General features: G+C 38.2%; 1 protein-coding gene across 2 annotated transcripts in view; it reads left to right on the top strand.

The window, feature by feature from the left end:
* The window catches only part of Unc13c (unc-13 homolog C), a 445,304-nt gene that overhangs the window by 399,383 nt on the left and 25,665 nt on the right, over nucleotides 1-20,256 (top strand). For both annotated transcript variants that reach the window (XM_028773588.1, XM_028773589.1), the window contains 2 exons: nucleotides 4,319-4,399; nucleotides 13,896-14,043. In XM_028773588.1, coding sequence (XP_028629421.1) covers nucleotides 4,319-4,399; nucleotides 13,896-14,043 — 229 coding nt within the window. The remainder of the gene's footprint in view (nucleotides 1-4,318; nucleotides 4,400-13,895; nucleotides 14,044-20,256) is intronic.

The raw sequence follows: 20,256 nt of genomic DNA, 5'->3' as shown, positions 1-20,256 counted from the left end.
TTTGTTTTACTATATTAAACATGTTTTGAATAAAGGTGAAACGAGTACTACATAGAGCTAGTGAAACATGGAAAGGTCTTGAAGTCAAGAAATACAATAAAGGAAAATTAAATTCACCAAAAAGAACATTAAACTCTCAAACTTGTTCACCTCCCCATTACAAGTGAAAATCTATTTACAAAATAGTCTTGATTTTCATTATTGTTTCATTATTGTTTCATTATTATTATTGATTCCCAAGCCTTTGAATAAGCTGTAGGATACAAACTTCTCTGGGTAAAATATATGTTGTTCCTATTGTGTTCCAACTTACTAGAATATAGTTCAAGGATGTGATCCAGGCATGAAAGGTGGGTTTCTTTTTTTTTTTCTAAACTCTGTTGCATGAGCTAAACACTTAGCTTTCTGAATTATAAATGTAATACTTTACAACTTTGAGAAATTTACTACTTGATTTTTAGAGTTACTGCAATCATCATGCCACTTTCCACTTTGTCTCAGAAGTATCAAGGGTGTTGTTTTATCTCACAACACCAAGAGAAAATAATCAACTCATATGATTATTTACTTGGATAAGACATGAGATTAGAATGTCAGTATCCTAATGCTATCATCTGCATTACATCTAAAAAAAAAAAAAAGTAATCATCACCTAAAATTGCTTCCCACAAGTACTGGGTGCTGTGGATGGTGGAGATGGAAGATGGGAAGTAGATGTCAATGCTATGTTGCTTGGAATCTTGACTTTTTGTCTATCATTTTTATTTGCTATACTGGGAATTCAGGGCCCTACCTTGAAAAATAGATTGACATGGGGCTAAAGTTTCTCATATGATACCATGAAGATGAAACAATTTAAATCGTATTACAAAAGAAATGTGCGCCCTAAAAGTGTGTCCAACTTCAATGTATTTTGGGCACACTCTCTTACGAAAGTTTATGTTTTCCAAGTAGAATGTTGTATCAGCTCTGTTGGCTTCAAATGACAGAAAGAAAGCTAGCATCAATACAGAATGAAGTTGTTACCTGAGATCAGAGGGACCAGGCTGACTCTGATTCCCATGACTGCTTGAGTAGAGTTTCTATGTCTTAAGGCCTTGTACCTCACCATCTCTCAGTTCTGCACTTGCCCTATTTGATGGATCACCTGAAGATGCCCTCAAAGGATGCTAGATAAGAGATATAGATCTTGTAAAAAACAAAACAAAATCAACAACATAAAGAAAAAACACCTTCCTGAACAAAATCCAGCCTCAGCTTGAAGAGGGGCTCTGAGGAAGGACTGTCTGGGAACAGTGAAACATATGACTCAAAATCAAGTCATGGGTCCAATTTGGTGGCTTAGGTTCTACTCAAGACAGCTTTCCAGGTTGCCTTTTCTTTGTTCTGCTTTCTCTAGAGATCTCCAGAGAGCTCACTCTATATTTTCTGCTTGAGACAGTTGCTAAGCAGTTCTTTTGCTATTCTAAAACAAATTCTCTGGATAGCTCATCTCTTGGAGATCATAAATCCAGTTTTTATTTTACATATCAATCCAGTCATTTACTCCAGGTTCCCTTTAGATTATTCTATGAATTAGCATAGGACTCATGACCAGCAGCCCCTTAATTCTTACATTTTCTTTTAACATTGCAAAAGAATCCAGAGATCTGTCTACCTCTGTGAAGCACAGCCAAAAAGCTAGCTAGGTGGGGCTTTATACTGAAATTACCATTTCTACCACACCTGGGCCTTACCTTGCTCTGTCCCAGGCTGACCCTGAACTCAGGAATCTGTCTGCCTTTGAAAGCATAAACATTAATTTAGCTAATTTGGTTCTCCTGTGAACACCACTCCCTAAATCTATCGCCTTCCTTAATATTTTTCTGACAAATTGCTTTTGTTCCTTTAGATTCATGAAGCAAGCCCCTCATATAATTCATACTGCATCCTTGTTTTTAGAAATTATGTAATTTTGGACTCAAGTTTTTAGAATTATTCTCCACAGCCTTAAGGGCTGTCCTGAGGACCTCCGCATTTATCAATTTGCTGAGACATTAGGCACACCTTTGCTGTCTCTGATTATCATGGAGTCTTTAACGATAACAGGGAGGACAGTACTTGAAGAAGGAACATAAAATATGTACATCATTATTCAAAAAAGCCTTACTCCTACAGCAGTTATGGACACTCATGGAGGCCCATGCCGGCTGGCCCTGTCCCAGGGGCAGGAACCATGTCATTCTGTCCCTACCAAGGCCATGCCAAACCTGGCACTTGCCAACTGTGTCAGGAATCCCAATCAAGTCTATTGATGCATGGATTTATCATTGGCTCTGAGGAAATGTTGCTTTAGCCTAAGAAATAGTATAGGCCAGTTGGTTTAATTCACATACTGACCCTTTCTACTTTATTTAAAATACAGATTGGATCCCCAGAAAGGCTTTGTGACTTCTGGGTGGGAAGAATAGGGATGCAGAGAAAAGATAACAGGCTAGTGCCCTTTGTAGACACCCAGTGGTTTATGGTTTTGATGAATAGACTTAGTGACCAAAGGAAGACTGATTACATCAACATTGAGGTAAGCAAAGGATTGTAGCAATAGAGAGGAGGCTGTCCCGTGTCATGCTGCTGTGTTATTGGACCTTTCTATAAATCCTCTACAATCTGATGCAAAACAACAAAACTGCAAATTACAGGAACAAATCCACATATAACAAAGCTAATCACTCTGATGTTATTAGGGTATAATTTTCTTTTTTAAAATATTAAGCTACTTTTATTTTTAAGATGTTAGTTTGAATGTAGGCCTAACTGAAATGATATTAGTGGAAAAGTTGTACTGATGGATAATTTCAGAATTCGTATTTTGAGAGATAGATGGATATAGATAGGTAATTATCTCCTTTAAAAGAACCCCGAATCAAGAAAAACCAGGAAATAATTGTTTTTCTATATTTACTGATTTTCTGTATTTAGTTCTCCAGTTCAATTTTTCTTGATTTTAGTTCTTTTAATCTGGTCTATATGATTGAAAATTAAACTACTAGGTATTTACTGAACAATCTGACATATGCTTTTATTACTTCACACTTAAAGACTTTAATATATATATATATATATATATATATATATATATATATATATATATATATAAATGTAAGGTTGACAGTGCTATTTAATAGGATCACATTTACTTGACATAAAAATAAATGTCCCTCGATCTTTTTAGACTATTTACCCAATGTCAAAATCACTTAATAAGATAATCCTGAAATTGTAGGTCAATTACAGACCTCTTACTTTGATAACCAGAGATACTTTTATTTAAATTAGTTATTGCTGGCAACAATTACAACTTTGTAGAAACAAAATATATAACTTATTAATATCTATTTAAAATATTAGTAAAAGAAAGCATTGGTAAGTATGCTGAGCATTGCTGAATAGTATAGCATAGCCCTGAAAGATAGTATCAATGTGTAGCATTTTCTTTTAGAAAATGTTTGTTATTTTCTTTAACTTTCTACCATTGTTTTAATAAATAATCCTTGAATGATGGCTTGAGACATATCACAGTGAACAATTAGGAAAATTTAGTTATTATATCAGCCCTACAGTGTTAAAATGACTATAACAGACTGAAAAGCTCCACAGCCTGATTTGATTTAGTCTTTGAGGCTCTTCCCAGTAAGAGACGAATAACATCAGGAGGATCTGGGAAAGAGTATCAACTGGAACATTATACTTTAAGCACACAGTGATAGTTAGGAAGCTGAACTCGGCCCCCTTAATCTCCTTGATGTCCTGAACTCTTCAGAGGGACAAAGCATAAATCAAGGAATTAAAGTGAATAGCCTTTGGGACACAGTTTTTAGACTATATTATCTTTTTATTTAACTTCAATTTGGAATGTAAATAATGATATGTCTCTGCCAGACTTTCATTTTTAATCAGGCAGCTAAGCTCTCCTTTGACAAATGGACATTTATCAAAAATGTGACAAAATGACTAAGATTTCTATTTGTATGTATGAGATGTATGAGCATTTTTCCCTTCATGTATAAAAGAGCACCATGTGCATACAATACCTGCAATGGCCAGAGAGGGCACCAGATCCCCTGGAATTAGAGTTAGATGGATGTGAACTGTCATGTAAGTGCTGGGAACAGAAGGCAGATCCTTGGCACGAGCAGTGAGAGCCCTTAACTGCAAAGCCACCTCGCCAACCCCTGAAGAAGGAACTTTAAATAGAAAATGAAAACCATACAGATTCTGTTTGAGAGTAGCTAATAAATGCTCCTGTCATTTTCTGAGCAATTTGTAACCTGTCTTCCAGGAGCATATGATTCGAGAAGATGCCAAGGGTCTGACACCAAGACAATGTTCAATAATGGAAGTGGTCTTGGCCACCATAAAGGTAGGTGTTCCTGGTTATTCGTTGTGGGCACCTCCATCTCTCCATGCTGAATTTCCTACTGTGCAACTGTCCGAGCTATGATTGGGGAATGCATTCTAGACATTTGCTAGTTCCAGCTCACTCATGTCCCTTACTTCATCCACAGCACACTTGTATTTTCTACTTCTTGCTCTGAATCGCTCCAGAAAATCTGAATGAAACTTATATCATCACATATGTTCTCTGAGAAAGACATATATTCCCCCCCACACACACACACACATTCAGTTAAACACATGGTTCAATAGGATTTTAAGTTAGCATAACTTGTATTTAAGATTTCTGTGCTTATGGAAATAATTTTTAAAACACCAACCTCATACTCTCTCTTAGTAATGCAATAAAATTTCATTTTGAATTCCACTGAAAACCCAGAAGTCTTATACTCCAAAAATTAATCTCACATAGCAAAGGACTGACAAGAAGTACTGTAGCAAAAGTTAAATGTGTATGGGTCTCAAAATGACTTAAATGTGCTCTTTCCAAATCTCTCTCTCTCTCTCTCTCTCTCTCTCTCTCTCTATCTCTCTCTCTATCTCTATCTCTATCATCTCTCTCTGTGTGTGTGTGTGTGTGTTGTAGTAAAGGGTTGGAAAGGTAAATTATGTCTACTGATTCCGCTCCTCACTGAAAGAGAAATCAGTCATCTGCATACCTAGTGTAATGAAGAGCTACTGCTACTACAGCTACTGCTACTTTGACCCTCCCACCTCACTGTCCTGAGTCCAAGCCACCTCCACCTCACCTGGTGTTATAAAATGATATGGAGAGGTCACAATAGCAACAACAAATGCAGGAAAAAATCAAAAGCAATTTTTTTCTGAAAATTTTCATAAAATTTGAGTAAGAATTGCCTGATGGGGACACTCTTGGCAATGTCTAAGAAATTAGTTCTAGAAATGAACACTAGAACATATTCTGAAAGAAAAATAAAATTTTAGGATTTGAGTTCAGCCCCTTGTGGATTTTACAAGAACAATTCATGCTTTGGGGTGAGAAAAATGGAATGTGTCAATCAGTGTATTGATCAACCTGACTCCTGTCTCCATCCTAATCCTCCTCTAATTATTCTGGCTGGGACCACATGCCCACCTCCTGCAGGTTGAATTCTTCCCCAAACTGTAGGACTACCTCCATCCTCAAATGAATCCCTCCTAGCTACATCTCAATGTCTAGCATCTACACTGGTGTCAATGTATAATTACGTCTAAGTGACATGGCACTCGTGGATTCTTTGGGAACACAACTATCTGTTGCCCATGATCCTGTTAGCTGTTCCTAAATCATTCTCTCTCCAGTACTGGAGTCTAACTCTGATCCTTCAGTGCCTGTGGCTCCCAGTTCTCCTCACCCCTAAATTCTGTCATGCAATTCCAACAGGAATTGCCTTGTTAAGCCTGATGTGCCTGCTAGGACATTCTGCTGACCCAGTGGTCTATCTATCTGGCTAAGATTTTACCTGGATTCTGTCATTAGCTTTCTCAAGCTGTAACTTCAAGGACTGACCACTTCCATGACTATCTAGAGCCCAGTCAGAGAACTCTACAACACAACTGAGCCTTGGGAGAAAGATGTTCTTAAAGCAAAGCAGCAGCAGGTACCACCTGACTGACTCCCAAAGGCTGCCGAAGGGATGACCCTTCATTCTTCATTAAGTCAATTAAGTCCAGGAGGCTGAGGGTAGAAAAGCAATGTTGAGGAGATTGCTGAGGAGATTGTAGAAGACAGCCAGAACTGCTGGTGGCATTTGTCAAACCTTTCTCATGTGTGCACTACCTCATCAGATTCTCATAAATACCCTGCACATTAGACTGAACAAATTCCTATTTCCTTTTTTCCCCCAGACCTAGGTAACACCGTTACTTATTTGTATTTATGATGCAGCCAGATAGCTGAGCATGGGATTTGAATGACAGTACAAGCCTCTGAAATTCCGTGCTATACTCTGTTCCATTATCCAATTTCAGTGACAATTTCTCAGTATCATTCACTTTATCATTGCACAGTATTCAAACGTTACACAGTCTATACATTATTTAAACTTCAGCTGCTTATGGGAAGTATAAAATAAATCACATTAGTCTACAGCATCATGATTCAAAAGTCATTACCTGAGAGTTCACTATACATAGAAAGGACGATGAGTAATGAAGTAAGCGGAGACAATCAAGAAACAGAAGTACTTGGTCAAAGTCCAGGGGAATGCAGAAAGGAGAGTGAATGAGTTCTCTCTAGTTGTCTATGATAATACACTCATAAGGAGGGATGCCAGATGAGTTAGGGACACAAGGGAGAGGAAACTGTGATGGCAGACATTTCTCAGGTCTGAGAGAAAACGGGTGAGTGCTGAGAGGGATCCTGAAACCCCCATACAGTCTGGGTGCAGGATAGACCACAGTTGGCCAAGTATCACAGAGCAAGAAGGGACACTAGATTGAGGCCGGAATGCCCAGATTTAAACATTAGAGTCAAGAATCCCCAATTTCAACTTGTCAGGAAAGGGCAAAGTCACTCCTGAGATCAGCAAATCTGATCTGATACATGCAAGAGGAATCAAGATATATAGAAAATATTTTTAGCATATCTATCAAGTAGTGTCTTTAAAAGACCCTCCCAGATTAAAGTGAGGAAATGCTCATATCTAAGTCTGCAAAATGTGTTAACAACTTGAGTTTGCCAAATGTGTGTTACAGTTTAAAGTAAAAACTGTGAAGATGGGAGTTTGCAGCCAAAGTAGTACATGAAATTAAAAGGAAAACCCTTCTTTGCAGACTGAACAAAACATTTGCATGTTCCAGTCCTTTCATAAAAACAGACTGTGAATGGTCAATGGTGAAGGGTTAGAAGGGGTTATGGGATTGTATTGGGATTATAAATGGAATGGTGTATTCAGCATCCAGAGAGAATTTTTTTGATTTTATATTTAGAAGTATAATTTTCTTCCCACAAAACACAGCCAGATCTGAAGGGCTTTGTTTTCTGAAGTTTCAGAAAACAGGGGTAGTGGAAGGATCTCCACTTAGGTTTAAGATAAAGCACATGATGCTTCACCACTACTCCTCGAAACCCCGAGTCAGATAGGATCAATACATCCACCCTGGTATTATGGAGGTCAGAGTTTTAAGAAGTATGAGAGAGAAGGCTTTGTCCGGGGATGACTATAGAGATGCATACAAGTAAAAATACTTGAAACTGAGATAGAAATTTGGTCACTGGCAAGTAGAATATCAAGTAGTGAATGACTCACATGTAATGGTCCTACTCACTGCTGCCTGAAGGTTCAGTGGGAGGATAAATGACTTCTCACTAAAGGATTTATGGCATATACAGATCTCTTCATAAATCTTAACTTTCAAATCTCCTGAGGAGTGCTGCATAGTGTACTTTTTTCATCATGAAAGCCAGGGTCCCACACAGTCTACAGTGCTTTCCTTCCTTTCCTGTTAGAGCCTTCCATCTACTCAGTGGATGACACTATTAAGTCCAATTCTTTTCTCTGGCAGTGGTTCATGTTCTTAGGCCTTCTGATTTCCTATTTATCACAGCACCTTATTCCTGTAAGAACACAAACCACCAGGGTTCACTAAGTCTCCAAGAGATTCCCCTATGGGAAGAAGTGCTGCTTCTTCCCTGAAGGAATGTCTACTCTAGATTAAAAGATGAGAGAGGCATATTAAAACTAAATGTAGATAAGTGTTACAGCAGTGGAAGAGGTGGAGTAGGTGGGTCAATTACCAGTTGAAGAGTACAGACAGAAAGTGGTGATAGAACCTGTAGATGGCTCTGTGATTAAGAACATTTGTCTCTTCGAGAGGTTCTGAGTTTAGATCCCAGCACCCACATTGGGTGGCTTATAAACATCTGTGACTCCAGTGTGAAGGACTCCAATGACCCTTTCATGTATATACAGACAGATACACTCATAGATGAATAAAATTAAAATCTTTGAAAGAGAAAGAATGTAGTCAAGATTTAGCCAGGAGGAGTCAAGAGTTTGGGAAGAGCTGCTGTGGTCGAGAAGACTGTATGGGATGTCATATAATTTACAGCGTGAACATAGAAATAAAGGAAAAAGCACACAACAGCAGTATGGGTCCAGACTCAACTACTTGGAGGACGAGGCTAGACTTTACTGGGAGTTGGCAAATTGAATCAATATAAACCGAGATTGATTGACATTAAATGTCTGAGTTGAAAGTCAAACCATTTTGTGTCCCCTTATAAAAGAGGACCAATGGTGACCCAAAACTATGACTTCCTAAAAGTATCATCTAAGCATATCATCATATGGAAATGTACATAATAGACTGCATAGTTCATGATCAAGTCAGAGACGAGTTACAGCTAGTCCTAAGTTAGGGCCATCATCAAGAGGGTGGTACACTGGCAAAAATGAAAAATGGATGTGAATGATGTGAAAGGGGAGATGGGACTTGTAATTGGATTTTGGATAGGGATGAGAAGCATCCTAGGCTAACCCAGAGGCTGCATGAATATAGGACTATCCATGATCTTTCTGGCATTTTATCTGATAAATACAGACTTATCTTTCCAGAATACCATGGTTTTGCTGCCACCATTGTCATCTGCATAATAACCTTGAGCTCTGGCCCAACTTTCAAGGACATATTTGACAAGTGTGACTTCTTCTTTTGTCATCTCAAGTGCTTAGTAGAGTATCAGCCAACATAGGGCCAGGCACCAATAGTGTGGAACCCAACTGACATGCGTATTCCTTGTAAACAGCCAATTTACTTACAGTTCCTCAGCAGAGAATTCAAATGTTCTTTTGCTTAATGAGGAAGAAATAACTTGCCCTGACTTCTCTTAACTATCTTTCCCAATTTGTAGCAGTATAAATAGAAGTTCTGAAGAGGCCAAATTGGAGAGGATTTAGTTACGTGGCTAGTCAGAGAATAGTAAGCAACTGACCATCTGTCTTTTATTTATAACCAATAGAAAAGAATCTCCTTCCACATGCATGGAGAAAACCTTCAGAAAGCTTCAAAAGCTTAGATCTTCAAATTTTCTTCTAGCATATAATTCCTCTGTAGCATGTAATTTCCTTCTGGCATGTAATTCACCATAATGAAGGAAAACTGAACTGTGCTGAGCTGTGAATGGTGGCATTTATTTAAGACTTAAGACTTTCATTCTCACACGGGTGTTCTTCAAACCTCAGACAAATAAACAGCCCACGCTCTTGTTCCTTCAAGGCTGGCAATGGGCAAATACTATGCAAAAGTCTCTTGATTGTCAAGGTCCATGCTATACTAGTGGCGTCTTCTTCCTGATTTCGTTCTCTAGGGTGCTGTCACTCAGTTCCAACTATGAGTGGAAGTTTGCATAGAGCATGTCTCAGGAGTCTATACTTCCATAAGCACAGAAATCATTTCCTTCACTGGCTGAGAAGCCAATGACTATGTCATTTGTCTCTCTGGCTGTTTCTATTCCCTGTACCTCATGGCTTGTTTTGTTCCTGACAGCATTACCCTCCATCCAAAACTCCAGTCTTGCAATATCCCCTACAAAGTGCTCTCTAAAAACATTTCTGCCCCAACCAACCTGCTCTCTAAATACCCTGCTTGCTGGGCCCTTAACAGAATTCCTAATGAGACTCTGTTGCCAAAAGGAAGAAATCAGTTAAGCATCATCACTGAAAACCCCAGGGAGACCCTGGCTCTACTCAGGAACAAACCCAGGGCATATTTCTATTTTTGTTCCATGACTAGCATCCCCAATTCCCCTAGATTTACAAAATAATGCCTGAGCAGAAAGTATGTCTTCCTATAAAGAATTCAAGTATGAATACAAAGTTTACATTTTGATATTTTAGTTTCTGTTCCTTTCCTCCATGAACACTTCTAGGCCTTTAAAAATCTCTCAATTATGTCAAATCTGGTTAGGTTATTCTTTCAGTTTCCCCAAATCCTGTTATATGGGACATTTGCACCCTCAGAAGTGTTCACAGAGGGGCAGCACTGTAGATCTTCTATGGCCAAATAGTTTTAGAAACCAGGACTATTAAGAGAGGATTAAAGAGATGTCTTTACTAAGTCTCAGCCCTCGACTATGTTAAGAAGCTTTCTACATCTCTGAGCCTATGCCCTCTCTTTGCTTTTCTAGGACTTCCACAGCCTTGAGGCAATATGTTTATTCTAGGGAATACAATTTAGAAATTAGAAAAAAAAAAGACAGACAATACTTAAATGCTGTAGGGAACACGGTGTGAGAACCATCAGATCTCTCAGTTCTTGTTAGACAATGCTGAGAACCCCGGGGTTCCTGCTGGTGATGTAGTACAGTTTTCCAGTGTCTACCCCACTGCAGTAGATTATCTCGTAGTCACTGCAGTTAAAAATAGCTACAGACTGGCGATGTGGCTCTGTTGGTAGGGTACTTTCCCAGTACACATGTAGCTTGGGGTTCCATCTACTGAAAAACATACTGTGGTGTAGCATGCCTGTAATTGAAGCGCTCTGGAGTTGGAGACAGGAAAATGAGAAGTTCAAGGACATCCTTAGCTATATATTGAGTTCTAGCACATCCTGAACTATAGAAGACCTTGTCTGAAAACCATAAAAAACTAGCAGTCTTCAGAAACAGATTGGTCATTCCATAAGAATTTCTTTTAGAGTCTTTTATTGACTTCCTCCACAGTTGGAATCATTTGCTCTCCTCTATTGTGAATATTATCAAATATCTTTTTTGAAGCTCAAAGATAATTTTAGAGTTTAAAAGAAAAACCCTATGGCAGGCAAACTGAAAACATCAGCAGTCTTTCAAAGAGAGGCAGATAAAGAAAAGGAGGAGAAAGTTTTTTCCATTTGCATTAACTGGACATAAAAGTTAGTCGTGGGACAGACAGGTAGCCACAATGATGGGGAGAAGAAATTTAGATAAAGAAAAAAAAAAGAAAAGAAAAGAAGTCCAAAGTACTAGAGAAAACACACTTAGGCTCTGATGAGCATCCAAAAGAAAGATACAGAAGAGAAGAAAGGGAAGAAGTTAAGAATTTCTGAACTAAGCTCAGACAGACAGATCTACAGACAGACAGATCATCAAAGCCTAATGGCAACTCTCTATCAGCTTTATAGAGAGCAGGGATTCTGGGTGTTGGGGGGGAGGAGCTTACCTCACTAAAAGGATAATTATTCCTCCTACCTCTTTAATATGAAATACAGAAAATCAGTCTTCTTATGGGATGGTCCCTGGGTCAAGTGATTGACCAGCCCAACTTGATTGACCCTTGGAGCAGGCACACCATTGTCTCCATCCAGAAGTAGGACCCATTCTTTTAACCGAAAGGGAAAAGCTTTCTCTTAATGGTCCATCAATTCTACTCAAATAATTTTTACACCTGTAATGTACTCTTGGTGACCTGTTTTACACACTGGTTGTACTTCCCCATTAAATTGTAATCTGTTTTAGAAAAAAAAGACATAGTCTTTGTATTGTGTTATATTCTTGGAATGTAACAAAAAGTCCAGTTTATGGTATAGATTTAGTGAATGCTTCTTAAGTGAATAGGCAAGAACACAGACAGTACCACTGAGGTTATTCAAAACCATTACCCATGGCCTTTGCTTTACATGTAACATAGTAAGAATTGTGGTTGACCTCATAAAAGCAGTCACCCATGTGACTACTTATGGAGTTCTTTCTAGAATTTAGCGTAATGTTGAAAATATAAAAAAAATGTCCAAAATGTTTTTAATTCACTATTTAGTGTACAAACCAATAAAAATTTGCATGCCATTCACAGTAAATTTTCAAGAATAAAATGCATGGGAGTAATAGAAAAGCTAAACTAATAAATGAATTATAGAAATGGAGGCATAAAAGGTCTGGATACACAGCAGCCATGATCACCTGTGCTCAGATAGAAGTAATTAGTCTGCATTTTCATACACAAAAGTATTCATATTATTAGTCATTTTCCACAGTCAGATTTTTAAAAATAGCTCAAAGACAATGTAAAGAGAACATGACTTGATAGGTACTGCAAACAGAATGTCAACTGAATTTTTTTTTACCCAATCTTCCTGACACATGGTAAACTATCATTTTATTATCTTTTGTGACTCCTCCTTTTATTGTAGTCATCTCACGCTTGTATACAGATTTGATCAGACTGGAACTAACATGAGAAACACTGGCTAGAGATTGTCTGCCTCTCCAGAGCTCCTTCCTGTTCTTGGCTCCAGCCATCTCTTCAGAGGGCTCTGTGGTCCATCCATCATAGATACAGACTTTCAGAGAGCTCTGTCCCATGGTGATACTGAGGCAAAATGAAGCTGAATCTTCATTCCTCAGTATTTCAATTTAATAGGTTTTTTTTTATCCTGAAATGTCCTGTTGTGTTTTTTGAAGAGACAATCTAATAGTTTTTACCTATAGATATTCAAAATAATTTCAGAGTCCTAGTCTTCAATAAATACTATCTATATACAAAATGTTTCAACATCTTACAATATCAAAGTACATAACAAGAGGCTAGAAAGATATCCCAGTGATTAAGAACCCATCCTCAAATACTCTGTTAACATTGGAGAACATTACAGATACTGAAAATGTTGACAATTATAGATTCTAGGGGACCACAGTTACCAAAGATGGCTTAGGTTCCAAATTTAACATTTGTTGGTATTGAAGAAACTCGGGGAGAATAATTCATTTAAATTCAATGGAATATTATAAACATCATCTATAAACAGAAATGTCTATAGTTCCATCACCTACTTCCAGACATTCTGCCTTTCAGAAAGATGTCTGTGCATACCACAGCACAACATGAAGAATGCCAACATCCCTCAATGCCAACACTGATTCTCAACAAGTATAGACCTACTCCATTGCATGTAAATACTGAGATGGTTTGAATTTGTTGAGTGACAAGAGCATATCAAAATAAACTGGATGTTTTAGGTTTTTGAGGAGCACTGTGCCTCCTTGGGTTGGCCCATCCCTGTACAGTGGTACAATATGAAGATGGACAGGGAGGAGTAGTGGATGCCTGGTCTAAATTTTGGAGAAAATAAAGTATCTGTAAATTATGTAACATGGCCTAACTTCTTTATAAAGTGTTGGCAACTTTCATTATTCTTTGCAAACAGATATAAATAATCAAGTTGATCATGGTTCCTGAAGCCTGTAATTCTGGAGGGATTCTAACCTTCAAGATCCCCTTGATATAACTGACATTTTAAATGAAAATATCCTAGGCCTCCAGAGAACTGTCTTGAACCTAAGTTAATTGATAATGACTTAGCACTGGACAAATGGTACATGCTTTCTAAGTATTTACCTAACAACTCACCTAATGGGATTTTCTTAAAGTGTCACCAGTCAAGTGATATTCCTTCCCCCAATGTTTCCTCCAAATTCTTTGCCCACATAACTCTCTCTCTCTCTCTCTCTCTCTCTCTCTCTCTCTCTCTCTCTCTCCATTTTTTAGCAATATTTTCATGCAGGAGGAAATGGCCTGAAGAAGAATTTTCTGGAGAAAAGCCCAGATCTTCATTCCCTGAGATATGCTCTCAGCCTCTACACACAAACTACTGACGCTTTGATCAAGAAGTTCATAGAGACACAGGGCTCACAGAGTAAGTAGCTCTTGGCCTCAGAGAGAGGTACACAGATCATCAAATTAAAACTCAACCTTACACTTACAGGAATAGCATTCAGAATGTAAAGCATGGTTAAAATAGAGAGTCTGGGTTAACAGAGAATGCCACGGCATCCAGCATTCTTTATAAATAAAAAGAACAGGAAGTGAGTGGTTCAGAGAAAAGGAGATATTTTCACAACAGTGGTATTTAGTCTATATATTCTCTCCAGCATTCCATGAGAACAAGGGTCAGATTCCTCTCAGAGGCAGTTGGCTGAGAGCATTGTCCATTCTGGTTTTCTTTCTCTCTTTCTCTCCTACTCTTCTCACCTCCTCCCTCACTTACCAAGTGCTTCATGGCTGCCTTCCCTGATAGACTCGCTCAGGACCATGTGCAGAGGTAGCATTTGATGTCAAGTAGACCGCTTCCCACTCTTAAATGTTTGTCTATGGATCTATTTGCAGGAAAACTCAAATTTTAGTTTATTTGCTTAAAAATGGTAAGTTGGACTCCATTTTTCACATCCAAATATAGATTCTGTGCTCTCAAGCCCTAAACACCTTCTGGATGGAAATTGTGATAAGTCAATGGCTGCCCAGAGGCCTGCCTCTCTGCTGTGTCTTCCATCTCATGCCTCCTTCCTTTAGCATGGAAGCCATGAACAAAAGTCAACTTTTCTTCTTTTTCCTTTTTATAAGATTTATTTCTCATGATTTTCTCTTCAATATTCTCTGTCTCTATTAGATAAACTGTAATGTTATTCTGAAGAGAAAAGTCAATTGCTTTAAATTTAATAATTTCTTTGGGCTGTGTTCAAATTAGAAGACATGCTTACTTTAAAAGGATTACTTGAATTAACTTTTTAATAGATTGGTTGATCTTGTTACTTTTCCCTTTCTTCTTTTTTATTTTTTGTCTTGTCCTTTTCTCTCTCCTATTTTACCCTCTTTCTCTCCCCTTCTGTTATCTATGTGCAACACATTTGAAGTATCATCAATAGTGAGAAGGAAAAAGAAGAGAGAAATACTGTTTTTTTTTATGTCTCAGGAATTTATGAGCCAGAGTTCAAAAAAATCTACTGTACTAGAACAATACTTTCTTCTCTTTCTATCCCAAATGCTTGAAAATAAATCCTGAAGCCAAAATGGATGTAGAAGGATTCCTAAAGTCTTAATGTCAAACTGAGCTCAGTTGATGCGTTTTTAATATCCTGACAATACCTGCAACATGAAGGCACCACTTTACTCTGTATTCTTCCAACCCAGACCATACAGTGAACAGCATCCTGTAGAGACTGTGATGCCATGTATCAGGTGATCTAGCCAAGTGGTTTTACATGCAGGGGAGATTGTCTCAGAAAGTAGGCAATGTCTGGGAGGCTTTGGCTCTCTATCACAGAACAGGAGTTGTATATCCAGCATCTACCAAGAAGAGCTCAAGGATGCTACAGTCATCTTACTATACACAGAGTACACAGAAATGATAAGTAAATATGTCTCTATACTAGTTCTTTTCTTGTAGTGATCAAATACCTGATAAGAAGCAACTTAAGGGTGGGAGGGGTTGTTGATAGTTTGAAAGTGCATAACCCATGATGCCTGGGTATGTATGGCAGCAGGAGCGTGAGGTAGTCATGTTCCATTCCGGGTTAGTCAACACAGAGCAGAGAGAAAGTGGATCAGGGTTATCAGAGACACTGCCAATGACCCACTTTTTCTAGTTAGAACCCACCACAAGGTCCTCCCCATCAAAGCAGGAGACCACGTATTAAAACAAATTAGCTTAGGGGACCATAGCACAGATGTTGGAAGCCCTGCTTAGTGGGAAAGGGAGAAAAGTATGTCAGCTGAGTGATGGGGAAACAAAAGGAGGTGTTTTGAATATAGAATGTGCCAAAGAAGCAAACCTTTGCACTTAAAGTTTCAAAATGCCCATGCAATGACCATGTAGACATTAAATCTTTTAATTTAGCTCACCGGGCATAATGTAAAAAGACTTGGATTTTTCTATAGAATTAAAAGGCATAAATACTTCAGTCAGATTGGAGTGAAATTAGTAGAAGTCATTTTGATATTTTCTTCATCTAGGAGTTGATTCAGTGGTCTGAGTTGGGTAGTTGGCTTGAAAAGGCAGGGGGAGGTACTCTTTCTGTCACTGTCTCTCCTCAGGGATATGTGATTTACAGTTTAGAAGCTGGTCCAAAATGTGTTTCTTGCAGCTTAATATTCATCAGGAAAAAGGTGTTTTTCCTAACAGCTATTTCATTAAACCAGGACCCTTTGAGTATTTCATGGTAGCACAGACAGTGAAAAATGTATAAAACTTGAACACATTAAGTGCCGTTTATTCAGTGGGTAACACAGTCTAGGAGGGGGCAAGGGATGATGCATTGCTGAGCCACCCTGAACCTCGTTCTGTTTCCTTATCTGAGTTTTTATTATGGCATGAAAAATGTGATCACAAAAGCTTTTCACAGAAAAAGGGATATTTTATGTCTAAGTTACAGTTGTCTCATAAAGAAAAATAATCTCTTCCAGTTAATGAATGCGAATTAAAATCTATGAGTGGAAGTGCCTTTATCCCAAGAACCTTTTTTTTTTTTTTTTGGTCTCTTTTGAATAAAACCTTTGTGTTTCGCTTATTGAAATGTCTGAAAACACAGATAATTTTCATCATTTTACCAATTTGTATTCAGCAGAAGTAGGGTCTAAAGTGTTGTAGTTTGAAACAGAAAACATAAAGCTATAGACTCACATTTTGGATTCTGTGAGTTGACTTCAATATAACCATTATATTGCACTATAGTTTTACAGAGTCTGGTCAATTACAGTTACATCATTTTTATGATTTAGTGTAAATTGTGTTATTTGTGATAATATATGTCATCAACATATACAGTTTGAGAGATAAATTAGTTACCTAATTATATACTTATTCTTAGCAGTAAAATTTGGAGGCCTCTCAAATACAGACTTCTGGACCCATACTACCTAGAGGAGCTATTAATTATCTTTTGTTATGTTTCTCAAGATATAAAAGGTTCGTCCAGGGTAGTAAAGAATCCGTCACTAGATGTGGTTCATTATGAAAAGGATTTTCTCATTTCATTTTGATTCTTACCAGAGGTGTAGGAAGAATTTAGCATTAAAACTATTTTGTTCCTAAAACAAAAAGAACTTGCATTTAAATACAGAAATGAGCTTTGAGATCCTAGGACCACAGGGAACCTTCATCTGATGGTCAGTCCTGGGAGAAAGCTTGGAATATCTTCAGTGTGTAGGGAAGAAACACTAGAGTACACAGCCATTTCTAAATTCATGATGGTTTTAAAAGTAGTGTCTTATTTTTAGTGAATAAGCCATCAGATATAACCAGAGCTCCAATTGCTTCCAAACAACCTATCATGCCCTGTCCCCAGAGACCACTTAAGTGGCTCAACCTTTATCTAGAGGCATAAACAGAAGTGCAGAGAATATGTGAAGCTTACCTTCTGTAATGTCACAGGACGATGACACTCCCCACAGACAGCTTTAATGGGAAGTATGCTGTGACAGTCTCTCAGCAGGATGATCCCTTTCCAATAAAGGAATGGCATGCTAGGTAAGGTTACAGGAAGACCAGGCACACATCTGCTACTATCCAGGAAGCTGCATTGCTGCAATTGTGATGTTCCTCTTCAAGTTCTACAGAACTAATGACATGCTCACAGCTGCCAGATGAGCATGAAGAGTCAGGCAGAGATACAGAAATGCCGTCAAGTTCTGAGCTGCGTAGTTTGGTAACAGAGACGATGCACTTCACCTACTACCATTCTCTTGAGCAAAGAAGACCATTATGCGAGGGCTTCCTATGTCCTTCCAGCTCGTGTTAACTAACTAGTGCTGCTTTATCTTCTGCCCTATTCTGCATTTTAAACAAGTTCTATTACACTTAAGTTAGGGAACTGTGCGTTTCTCCCACGACATATGGACACCTCACGGGACGTGGTTCTCTCCTTCCACCATGTGGGTCCTGCGGATCAAACTCAGGCTGCTGTCCTTGGTGGCAAGTTCCCTTGCCCTCTGAGCCATATCACTGGCACTAGTGTGCATTTTAATATGATTTAAATCTCCTTGCTCAGTAGGCAAACTTTAAATTGATAGTTTGTTTTCCTCTCAATGACTCTTCCAAATTTGTTAGCTTTGCTATTTGTTTTCCAGAGTCCTCTCTGTCTTTGATAGGGTTTCTACTGCTATGATAAACACCATGACCAAAAGCAACTTGGGGAGGAAAGGGAAGGAAATGTAAGTAATGTTCTACTTACATTTCTACATCACAGTTCATCATTAAAGGAAGTCAGAGAAAGAACTCAAGGCAGAAACCTAGAGGCAGAGACCATGAAAGAACACTGCTTACTGCTTTTCCTCCTCATGGCTTCCTCAACCTGCTTTCTTATATATCCCAAGACTACCTGCCCAGTGGTGGTACCACCCACAATGAGCAGGGTCCTCCTACATTAATCATTAATTCACTTCACAAACTTCACTACAAACCAATCCTATAGAAACATTTTCTCAGTTAAGATTACCTCTTTCCACATATGTCTAGATTTGCATCAAACTGACAAAACCAGCTAGCCACTGTCATTCTATCTAGATAGACTGGGTGAGCTCAGGAATCAGGACACTTTAAATACTTGAAATATTCACACCATAGGAACCCATGGTGAATACGAAGAAAAGCTTCCTACTGTGGGTAAATGTTTTATATGTAGCCTGATGGCATCCTTCTGGCATCTATATCTTTGTTCTTGTAGAGACTGCTGGCTCATCTCCCTCCCTATCCTACCTTTCTCACGCTAGTCCTCCACCAGCATAGGTGCCCATTTTGTATCATTCCCTATGCGGGGGGTCATAACATAGTTGCTGGCTGATAATTTTGCCATCTCACACAGACTCTGTTCATTCATCATTGACATCTAAATACTTGGTAAAATGCCCGCTAAAAATCACAAAATATTAGGACAAATGAGGCAAAGACAGACAGAGATAGAGAAAGAGGGAGAGGTGGTTAAAGGGAGAAAAGTTGGAATTTTATGACTGGCAGTTATCATACAAGGAAATAAATAGTGAATGTCACTGGATAGGTAGATGGAGTTAAATAAAATTAGATTATTGATTTTTATCAAACTCTTAAAACCATGTTTTTTTTTTCAATCTGTCACATAAAACTCAAAAACAACTAGAAAAAAAGATGGTTTGCTACTGATTTGGTTCAGGACCTAGTAAGAGATGAATGTGCCCTCTTATTTCAGACATTTTAAGGGAGTGCACTCTAGCACCAGGCACTGTGGTTTCTTTTTGCTATTCTTGGTCCTCTCCCCTCTTTCCATGATGCTGGACTCCACATATGACATCATGAGTGTGCCCAGATGTATCCTGTGAGTTTCGGCCACAAGCAACCTCTCAGGAGCTCATGAGAAGCAAAATCAAGTCACACCTGAAGTCTTCATGTTCATTAAAGTGTAGTTCCATTGTTTCTTAATTCTCTGTTCTACCACAAATATCTGAAAGATTATTTATTTTTAAATAACACTACCTACCTCCACTACTTGTGTGTTTCTTTGATTTTCTTTTTCTGGTTTTTTTTTTTGGGGGGGGGGTCCAAGGCAGCTCTCATTCCCCAGTTATACTCAGTGGCATTGGAATGCCTGACTTCTTGACTTATAGTTTTCTCTGCTTCTCAAATGTAAGGTTGATCTAAATAAATTATGAAAGTGAGCCCTGCACATTTTTTCAGAACAAATACAAACATATGCCACTAGGGGTGACGTCAAATTATTTTCACCTCACTTGTATTTTACTGCGGTTCACTTAAGTTGCTTCCAGAAGCTGTTTTGAGATAGTCATTGCACTCAAGAGAAATGAACATCATTGACTCAATGTGAGCAAATATCCAAAGTAGCAAATAGGAGGTGTCATATACAGGTAGACATATTGGAGAATCAGACAAAGCATCTAATTGAGAAATGAGGGGTGCTTTGGGGGTTGGACAAGAGGAAAAGAGAAAAAGACTTGAGTTACTAAATTAATAACCATTATGTATAAATTTATTTCCAAAGATCCTAAAATAAATGTGTCAATTGAGTGACAAATTATGATAGATATTTTCTGTCTCTTTATGATTTTATGCACCTTCAAATTATCCCATAATGTCCAGGTATTTTAT

The sequence above is a fragment of the Grammomys surdaster genome, unplaced genomic scaffold (assembly GCF_004785775.1).
Source record: "Grammomys surdaster isolate TR1022 unplaced genomic scaffold, NIH_TR_1.0 231, whole genome shotgun sequence".
Classification (NCBI taxonomy): Eukaryota; Metazoa; Chordata; class Mammalia; order Rodentia; family Muridae; genus Grammomys; species Grammomys surdaster.
This window is presented reverse-complemented; position numbering and strand designations above follow the sequence as displayed.